This window comes from Lucilia sericata, unplaced genomic scaffold (genome assembly GCF_015586225.1).
Source record: "Lucilia sericata isolate MDLA Ls3-8-SP2 unplaced genomic scaffold, ASM1558622v1 Contig000159F_arrow, whole genome shotgun sequence".
NCBI lineage: Eukaryota > Metazoa > Arthropoda > Insecta > Diptera > Calliphoridae > Lucilia > Lucilia sericata.
The window spans coordinates 36,111-47,179 of NW_023994189.1; the positions used below are offsets into that span (position 1 = coordinate 36,111).

Below are 11,069 nucleotides of genomic sequence, written 5' to 3' on the forward strand. Positions count from 1 at the left end.
GTTTAATTTTGTTATGCAGTATACGATGTGGTTTATTTCCATATCTGGATTATGATGATAATGATTTGGTAAGGTGACTGTTATTAAATTTCGGTGTATGATATTATTATGAATTTGTTTTGTAGTTGTGCTAGGTATTTATGTTTGAATTTCAATGTTCACTGAAATCACATTTTAAGCCACAATTTGTCTTAAGTTTATATTTTAAAAAGTTATTTTATGTAAAGTATTTATTGTTTTTTTATTAATATTATAATTTAACACACACTCACATAAGATTTATAAGTTTTGCTTTGTATATGGATAAATATTTATATAAAATTTTCTTTTTTTTTTTCATTTTTCTTTAGTATACAATAACTGTATAAAATTGTTTCAAAATTTTTGTTACTTTCTTGCAGAAAATTGTAAAAAAAGGTGGTTGTTACTTGTTTTATCTGGGAGGGTTTTGTGCAACCTTTAACCATTTAATACTTAAATAGTTTTAATTTAGTTTCAGTTAATATGTTTTTTTTTTAAATTTTGTATATAGTTGTAAGGCTCCAGGTTTTTTTGTTTTCTTAAATTTTGTGTATAAAAATAGTGTATAGCTCTGTATTATATACATTTCTTTCTGTTATTGTTATTTTTATATTCACTTAGTTGGTTTTCAACAGTTTTCTTAATGGGGAGCTTGAGTCACCGGTGGAGCTGGTAAGCTTTCGGAGCTACTGCCGCCGCCAGAAGGCATAAGGGAAACTAGAAATTTAGCAGAAAAATAAGTTAATAAAAAAGTTATTTGAAAAAAAAAACTGTTGACACTCACTTGTTGGTATTGTAGTGAAAGGAAGGAATGTTTTATCTATGTGTTGGTATTTTATTTATATTTGTTTTTTTTAACTTAAGAAAAATAAACGCCTCTCTTCTATATCTTTAAAACTTTAATAAAATAGACTTACTGCAAAAAAAATTTTGAAAATTGAATTGTATTACTCTTATCTAATCTATTACATTATCAAATAAATGTTTAAAAGTTCCTTAAACCGTTTAAGATTAAAAGCTAATAAAGTTGTAGTATTTGCGTTTGACAGATTGTGTGTTTTTTTTGTTATATTTTGATCTTACAGATTTAGTTTAGTTATTAAAAGAGAATGATTTAATGTTAAAAAGAAATTTTGCATTTAATGTTTTAGTAAAGCAAAAGTTTTTGTCTTAATTAAGAGGTTAGTTTATAGATTTAGTAAAAGCATTAAGTTTATAAGTGTCAGTTTAGTAATATTGCTTCAACTGCCTAAAATTTCATAACGAATGGAAACTCTAAAACTTCTGAAATAAAGCATTATTAGTTTAGAAAAAATCAATATGAATTAATTATAAAGTATTAATTTTAAGTTAAATAGTTAAATAGAATACATGTCTAACCAATATCAATCTGCAATTCTTGCTATGATTGCCCTAAGACATGTGTTTTGCTATAAACTGTGTCCATTTCTAAAACAACTTATTATTTTACCGCTTTGTAAACAGTTAAAAGTATTGTTTAGAAACACCTTTGAAAACAAATATTAAAAAAATGAGTTTGTTATTTGTCTCTAGATTAATAAACAAAAAAAAAAAAAAATGCAAATGAATCATTATGGATCAAATATATATTCAGTAAATAAAAGTGATAACGATGTATATTATCAAAGTGTTAAATTGTTAAACATTTTCCTTTCACCACATTTCTTACAGCAACAAAAAAAAAAAATAAAATAAAACAAAAAATATTTTTCTACTACTTACCAATTATGATTATCAAAAGAACAACACCAATAACACCCATTATGATCATCATTTTCATATTGGCCCACCATTGTTTACGTTTCAATTTACCAGCCTGTTGTTCAAATTGTGAGGCACCCTGCTCTAAGGCATCGGCTCTTTCACCCAATTCGGTTAATTTCTGATCACGTTCTAATACTTTTTCAACATTTACACGCATAATGCCGACAACTTCATCGACTTTGGCTTGTGTCTGCTGCAAACGTTTATTGGCTTGATTCTGTTGATTATTATTGCTGGGAAATGATGATGGATTCGAGGCAGATGGTGGTGGTGGTAAAACGGGAAAACTAACATGCAATATTATTCAAAATTTTGGATGGCAATTTAAAGAAACACACAAACATACACGATTAATTTATGTCTGTTTGTTGGTTGGTATGTTTGTGTAGTAGTTTAAATAGTATAAAAGTTAAATCTTTACTTACTCATTATTTCCTGAGGAGCCAGGTGTAACGGGGAAATCATTAGAAGGATCCATTTTTTAGTGTTTTTGTGCTTTTAGCAGATTATTGTGCTTTGTTTTAGAAACTGTAAGAAAAAGTAAATAAAGTTATAATTTAAATAGGATTGTCATATAGAGAAGATGAACCATAGCCTTTATTCTAGTAAATATGTAGATCAGTCTATAGAGAGACTTGTCAAATAGACTAATCTAAATTCAAATCTATAGACTACTTTGAAAACAAATATATAGCCCAGCCTATAATCTAGGTTATATTCTAGTCTACAGCTAAGTCTTTAGTCCAGTCTATAGTGTAATCAATAATCTAGTATGTAGTCTGATCAATAGTGCAGTCTATAGTCTACTGTATAGTCTAATCAGCTGTCTAGTCTAAATTATAGTCTATAGTGCAGTCTATAGTGTAGTGTTGTATATAGTCTAGTCTATAGTCTAATCAATAGTCCAGCCTATAGTCTAGGCTATAGTCTTACCTATAGTGTTGCATAGTCTATATTCTAATCTATAGTGTAGTATATTGTCTAGTCTAGTCTAGAGCCTAGTCTATAGTCTTGTCTATAGACTAGTCTATAGTCTAGTCTATAATGTAGTCTATATTCTAGTCTATAGTCTAGTCTATAGTCTAGTATATAGTTTAGCCTATAGCCTAGTCTATAGTCTAATCTTTAGGCTAGTCTAGGATATAGTCTAGTCTAAAGTCCATTTTATAGTCTAGTCTAAAGGCCATTCTATAGCCTAATCAATAGTCCAGTAAATTATCTAGTCTAGTGTATAGTCCCGCCTATAGTCGAGTCTAGTTAATAGTAAATCGAAAGCGGCATACTGCTTGTTGCTATATTAGGAATTCAGTTTTTCAACACTTAGGTATAGCAAGAGTTTTGAAAAATTAGAAACAATTTTGGTTTTATAAGATCGGATGGCGCTTTCCGGCACCGTTGATGTAAATTATAGAATTAATGAAAAACTAATGTTAATGTAATTTTTATTTAAAATACGTATTATTTTCTTCTAAAATTAATATCCCAATGAACTTTTTGAACTTCTAAATTTAGTTTTAATTGTTAATTGATTACATGTAGTAAAAAAACTTTATAATAAAACTTAAGGTGGGGCAATTTGTAGGCAAAACAAAAACAACAATACAAAACTATAAACAGACATTTTAAATAGTTTTCTTCTTATTTTACAGATTCTCTATAGGTACAATACATTTTTATATTATACGCACTAAATACAAAAACAATAGAACATAACATACATCAATTAATAAAGAAAATATGACGTATTCAAATTTTCTATTAAAGGCCTATAATAATATTCACAATTCTCAGTTCCCTTGTCTTTTGCTTAATGTGTATCTTCTAAACATATGTAGCAATGATTATGCATAGCGTATCTACATATAATATTCAACAAGTGCAAATATTAGTTAAAGGTACTCTGTATAATAATAAAACTGCTAGTAACTATCTCGTTCTTGTTGTTGTGGTCTTTAGTCCAACACAGTAAAATAAATGATTCATTGTATTTTCACCAATTATCAAAAAAATAATTTAACCAACTTTATTGTTTTCATATTTATTAACACTTTCACATTAAAGACACCATACAACATTTTAAATTTACCTTAGGTGGGTTTTATGGTTTGTTTTTATGCTTTTCTTATAAGAAAATAAACGAAAAAAATTGAACAAAAAAGATTTTTAGAAAAACGTAAAAAAATGCACGAATTATTTTTTTCTTCACAATGACGGGACTGCAATAATGGTGGCTCCGTGTGATGACCAGACAACTGCGTCGGTTTGGCTTAACGCCGTTTAAATCTAACCGCCGAAGAAATTTCATAGCCGCCGTCTAAAATTTTTCAATTTGAGACTGCTTGAAATATTTCTTATTATATTCCTTAATTTTCTGAACACTTTCACTAAATTGTTTTTATTTATTTGTGTTCCAATCAAAACCAAGCCTTTGGGTCCAAATATGGCCCTAAAGTCATTTAAATATGTAGTTTAAAATGTGAAAAAATAATACAAATTAAAGTATGAAACGAATGTAGCGATAACATAAAGAATAAAATTAAGGATGGATAAATTAATGGAATTTTACAACATAAAATTCATTTATTCTAATTTAATCAATAAGTCTAAAATTTGTATGAAATTTTTGCGCCATTTTAAAAAAGTATTGACACTGCCGACGCTTTCAATAAATCTTGTTTGACGTCGTTGCAGCGAATAGAGTATTAGATGGGAGTAGTTGCAAAAAAGTTTAGTAGCACACTATGGCAGTAGTTGATGAAGAGAGTTTGTAAAATTTGTAAAAAATAAAGTATGAGAAGGATAATATAATATGAATTTTTATTTAAATTACTTTTAGATTTTATTTACAAAATATATAATAGTGACTCTGTGTGACGACATATGGCGTTTACAGCGGGCGTTGCCAGATGTTGACATAAGTAGTAATGGAAAACAACTCTGTTGGTGGTGTTTTTCACGATCTCACCTGTTGAATGGTAAATAATTTTGTACTACTTGTGGAATGTGGAACAGATATGCAAGCCGACTCGGTTCAAAAAGGCAGTGGCTGGTCGCGGCCAAGTTTAGGAAATCAACGCCGTTACTGACTGAAAAACACACCATAAATTTTCTAAAAAAAATTTGAACTGAACTGCAAACAAATTGAAACGAGTTGCCACATCATATTATGTTCATGTAAGTGGTAGATAGATAGATAGATATAGATAGATAGATAAGATAGATAGATAGATAGATAGATAGATAGATAGATAGATAGATAGATAGATAGATAGATAGATAGATAGATAGATAGATAGATAGATAGATAGATAGATTGATAGATAGGTTGATAGATAGATAGATAGATAGATAGATAGATAGATAGATAGATAGATAGATAGATAGATAGATAGATAGATAGATAGATAGATAGATAGATAGATAGATAGATAGATAGATAGATAGATAGATAGATAGAGATAGATAGATAGATAGATAGATAGATAGATAGATAGATAGATAGATAGATAGATAGATAGATAGATAGATAGATAGATAGATAGATAGATAGATAGATAGATAGATAGATTGATAGATAGGTTGATAGATAGATAGATAGATAGATAGATAGATAGATAGTAGATAGATAGATAGATAGATAGATAGATAGATAGATAGATAGATAGATAGATATAGATAGATAGATAGATAGATAGATAGATAGATAGATAGATAGATAGATAGATAGATAGATAGATAGATAGATAGATAGATAGATAGATAGATAGATAGATAGATAGATAGATAGATAGATAGATAGATAGATAGATAGATAGATAGATAGATAGATAGATAGATAGATAGATAGATAGATAGATAGATAGATAGATAGATAGATAGATAGATAGATAGATAGATAGATAGATAGATAGATAGATAGATAGATAGATAGAGAGAGAGATAGATAGATAGATAGATAGATAGATAGATAGATAGATAGATAGTAGATAGATAGAGATAGATAGATAGATAGATAGATAGATAGATAGATAGATAGATAGATAGATAGATAGAGATAGATAGATAGATAGATAGATAGATAGATAGATAGATAGATAGATAGATAGATAGATAGATAGATAGATAGATAGATAGATAGATAGATAGATAGATAGAGATAGATAGATAGATAGATAGATAGATAGATATATAGATAGATTGATTGATTGATTAATAAAAATCAAATGATCACAGATAAAAGTGTTTTTCTGGAATTTTTCTTTTTCGAAAATTAAAGTGATCATAGATAAAGGATCTTTAGATAATTGGACTTCCATTTTGTAAACGGCAGCCAATTAAAGGGCTTGCAGTTTCTATAAAATTATTTTTTAAATCGATTTTTATTGGAAAATTTAAATGATCACAGATAAAAGTCGGTTTCACATTTTTTATACAAATTATTATTAGGTCACGGACTTTATTTCAGATTTTACTTTAATCTAAAAATCAATTCTTTAGTTGAATATAAGGTTCGAAAATCAGCCATAAATTTTCTTTGATGGAAAATATCGATGAGCACAGAGTTTTGCTCCTTTATTAAGAATTTTAGATTTAAAAAATATTCATTTTTGATGGAAAATATACATAGGTGATCACAGATTTTGTTTTTTTTTTCTCATTTAAAGCATTATTTAAGAAACTACAGTTAATATTAGGTTTTACATAAAAATCAAGAAAATTTCTTTATTATTTACATACGAAATTTTCAACTCAACTACAAATTGTGTTTTCTTCTTTTCTTAATAACTACTACTTCGCAAAAAGAAGCATTTTTTGTATTATTTAAATATTAATACCATAAATGAAATGAAATTAAAATAAAAATTTAACTTATTATATGTACAATGACCTTTTAAAGAGTTCAGTCATTGTTGTTACCATGATCATGACTAGAACAAAGAATACAATGAAAAATTGATACAATTAAAATCTTGATTCATTATCCACACCTGATGGTTCGGTAGTTTGTTTTCTTTAAGAACTTTGAGTACAAGTTGGATTTTCAAATTCAATGGCAAAAAAAAAGATGATCGTTATTTGTGTGAGAGGCGTTTTGTAAATGAAATTTGTTTACAAATGTTTGTAAAAGTGATGAGCAAGTGACATGGATGGGATTTTTTTTTTGAGGTTAAAATTCGAATATGATTATTTCAAGGAAGTTTATTTAAAAGAACAGAGAGTTAAATTGATCGTATTGAAAATAAAGTTTTTATTTGAATGATTGTTTAGTTCAATAAAAATAATTAATTTTTTAAAAAAAAGATCGCATAATTCCATATATCAATTACACAAAAATGTAAATTACTTTTTGACATTTAATCCATAAAATTAGACACCTGTTCATCTCTTTCTTGACAACTTCAATAATTTCTTTTTGTTAGTATTTTCGTATTCTATTCATTAGTAAAATAAAGCTAAAATCATTGTAACAATTTTCCACCAAACTTCAGCAAACCGTAAAGATTATGTCACCGAAAACAAACTAACAAATAAATGTCAAACAAAGACCAGTAAATAAAAATCTTTATTTTTTTCACGGTCACGGTCAAATATTTCTAACAACTTTCAAAGGAATCAAAACAAACAGAAAAATGAACCTACAAATAAATTATAACAATTATTCACTCTACTACACACCCACCTTATGGCTAAAGATTAAAATAATCTTCACCTAAAGAAGACAGACACTCCTTCAATGATCCTCAGCTTTTCTTTGGAAGTTCTCTTATGCAAGGTTTATATAAAAATTTCAAATAATTACCTAAAACTTAAAATTCTCCCTAAATTTTGTTTAAAATTATTACGTTTAGAACTCATGGCGATGATGATGGGTTTTCCACCAAAACAAAGCTTCGGTTTCTCATCAGTGCGTGTTATTTTTAATGTTTTTTTTTTTTAGATTTTAACATGTATCGCGCTTCTTCTCTTCTCCATTTTACTTTTTTTGAAGTTTTAACGTAATTTTGTGGCTTTTACATAAATATGGTTGACAGGTCACAGTTTAGAGCCATTCTAGTTTTGGTTTTTAAACAAAGTGGTTGTTAAATTTATTCTTGAATGTTATTTGTTTAAAAAAAGAACAAATGAAACTGTATCGGAAGGATTAAATAAAAAAGAAAAATAAACAATAAATTTCAAAATAAAAACAGTTGCTCGTTTAAAGGGCAATATAATTATTAACTAACACATTATATATATTTTAAAAAGTGTTTTTATTAATAGTGAATTATAAATTAATAAATTAAAACATGACAAACTTAAAAAAGGTAAGCTTTTGTGCAAAAAAAGTAATACATTTTTCACAAAATTAAAAAATTTAATTGCTTTAATAGTCCTGCCAAATGACAGCTGCCTGGCTAAATAGTAAATACCATCAAATTATATAAAGTAATAAATAAAAAATCGTTTAAATAAAACAAAATAAATTCGATTTTAAAAATTTGTAACTTGAATAACTCATAAGAAAATTTATCTAGCAAGGATATTAATAAATTATTAAAAATTTCTTCATATTAGAAATATTTTCATGAATTAAACAGTCAAAACTTTTGCCAAACATATGATTTAGTTACAGCAATCAATGTTTATGGTTCTGGTTACCATATTTTCATTTTAATACAGAAATCAAATCTTCACATAAAGCTTTTTGAATTCGTAATGATCAATTCTACACTAGTACTTTACAGATTTTAATCGTAATGATCAATTTTATTCTCGTACTGTAAGATTTTTCCATTATTTTTAACTAAAGAAATAAGTTTTTGTAATTAACAATTAGTTTGCTTCAGTATCGGAAGAAAGTATTTTATTAATTTATCATAGTTTAATATTAAACTAGTTACTCGGATGCAATTTAGTTTGTCGTTTAAGACTAACTTTGATTTGTTAAACCAATGAAACGGAAAATGCTTTAAAGAATCTATTTTTATACGTTTCTCTAATGTGAAAGTTTCAGAGAACTTTTACATCTATGGCTGTACTTAGACTAGTCTAGTCTGTAGTCCAGACTATAACCAGGCAATTGTCTAGTCTGTATTTCAGACAACAGTCTAGTCTGTAGTCCAGACTACAGTTTAGTCTATAGTCCAGATTACAGTCTAGTCTATAGACCAGACTACAGCTCAGTCTATAGACCTGACTACAGTATAGTCTATAGACCAGAATACAGTCTAGTCTATAGATCTCACTATAGTCTAGTCTATAGACCTGACTACAGTCTAGTTTATAGACCACACTACAGTCTAGTCTACAGACCAGAATAAAGTCTAGTCTATAGATCAGACCGCAGTCTAGTCTAATTCTACAGACTACAGTCCAGTCTACAGACCAGAATACAGTCTAGTCTATAGACCTGACTACAGTCTAGTCTATAGACCTGACTACAGTTAGTCTATAGTCCTGACTACAGTCTAGTCTATAGACCAGACTACAATCTAGTCTATAGACCAGACAACAGTCTAGTCTATAGACCAGACAACAGTCTAGTCTATAGACCAGACAACAGTCTAGTCTATAGACCAGACTACATTGTAGTTTATAGACCATACTACAGTCTAGTCTATAGACCAGACTACATTGTAGTTTATAGACCATACTACAGTCTAGTCTATAGACCAGACTACATTCTATAGACCAGACTATATTCTAGTCTATTGACCAGACTACATTATAGTCTATAGAACAGACTAGTCTATAAACCAGATACAGTCTAGTTTATAGACTAAACTACATTCTAATCTATAGACCAGACTACCGTCTAGTCTATAGTTCAGACTAAAGTCTAGTCTATAGTCCAGACTAGCCTATATTCCTAGTCTGTAATCCAGATTACTGTCAGACTACAATATAATCTATTAAAAGCTTTGTCCAGACTACTGTCTAGACCATACATAGTTCAGTAAGCTTTATGATCTATAGTCCAGACTAGCTTATAGTCCTAGTCTGCATCCGGTCTCTCTAACCTATAAAAAGCTTCGAGTCTATAGTCCAGACTACAGTCTAGTCTATAGTCAAGACTAAAGTCTAATCTAAAGTCCAGATAACAATTTAGTACATAGTCCAAACTACAGTCTGATCTATAGTTCAGTCCACTTTCTAGACTGTAGTCCAGACAAGCCCTGAGTACAGTGTTGACTGTAATACAGTCTACAATATAATCTACAAAAAACATAAAATTATCAGTTTTAATCGGTTAGAGGTTAAATATATCGGGAAACTGTAGAGCGACTACAAGTTACTAAAGGCCTGGACAACAGACAGCTTCACCTAGGAACTGCTCAAGGTCGGAAGTGTACATGTTTCATCCTGTAATATCTAAAATCTTATAGTATTCTAAAATCACCCTTATAAATTGATAATAACTTCTAAGTTTTTCCCATTTGATAGGTTTTGTCTGACTGATATGAATACTAACGCAGATTTACCCTAGGAACCACACTTCCCTAGCGCATCCTCAAGGGTACCTTAAAAAAGTGTTGTTAATTCGATAAATTGCTGACGACAGCCCCAAATTCCAAAATATCATATTTTTGGATATATCTCAAACACATAGACCGTTTCCTAAACACTATGTATATATATATCAATTGAAAGGTCTTTGCAATATCATACCTCTGATATACATTATATCTGTCTACAATAAATATAAAGCCAAATCTTGGGTTTTCCAAATTTTTAATCATATTTGTGATAACTCACGAATGATTTACGATTTGTATCCCGAAGATATCTGGGCCTGCAAAAAATTAATTTACATACGAACATTATATATAACATTTTGATCCTTAAAAAGGCTTTTAAGCAATACGTATAGAGACATTCTGAGTCTGTATAAGCTTCTAAAAAGATTTAGTTCCGTATGACAGTCAATAAGAACGGTATAGTCCCTAAGAGGAAGAATTTTGTAATTTTCTATAAATTGTTCCTGTTTAAAAAGTTGGCTGGTTTTTAAAAGTCTGCTTTATCGGGGTAATCGAAAAATATATTTTGACACACAGCAATTAAAACAGAATACAACTTTCCGCAAATATTGATCATAAATATTTATATTAAAAACGGGAAACTAATCCACCTAAAGAAAAGTGTATGAAAATACCTCTACAAATAAATTGTAAAATCGATTCAAATTATCCATTCCTGTAACGTCGAAAAAATAATTTGGTTTTCGGACATCAAGTGGTTTTGCGTTTAATATAAACTACTGTTAAACTAGTTTCTTAAGCAAA

The 11,069-nt window shown here is 28.5% G+C and overlaps 1 protein-coding gene across 3 annotated transcripts; it reads right to left on the reverse strand.

The window, feature by feature from the left end:
• Positions 1–212: 212 nt before the first annotated feature.
• On the reverse strand, positions 213–4,087 carry LOC119601348 (synaptobrevin). 3 transcript variants are annotated; one of them, XR_005231217.1, is made up of 5 exons: positions 3,893–4,087; positions 2,232–2,334; positions 1,765–2,093; positions 806–937; positions 213–738 (listed from the first exon to the last, which is right to left on the reverse strand). XR_005231217.1 is itself a non-coding variant. In XM_037952257.1 (4 exons), exons 2-4 carry the CDS (start codon positions 2,282–2,284, stop codon positions 662–664), a joined length of 459 nt encoding a protein of 152 aa, XP_037808185.1. In that variant the 5' UTR covers positions 2,285–2,334; positions 3,893–4,084; the 3' UTR covers positions 213–661. The 3 variants fall into 3 exon arrangements, 2 of the variants coding, with proteins under 2 accessions (XP_037808185.1, XP_037808186.1); XM_037952257.1 differs by lacking the exon at positions 806–937 and having other exon boundaries at positions 3,893–4,084; XM_037952258.1 differs by lacking the exon at positions 806–937 and having other exon boundaries at positions 1,765–2,039; positions 3,893–4,082.
• Between the last annotated feature and the right edge of the window lie 6,982 nt (positions 4,088–11,069).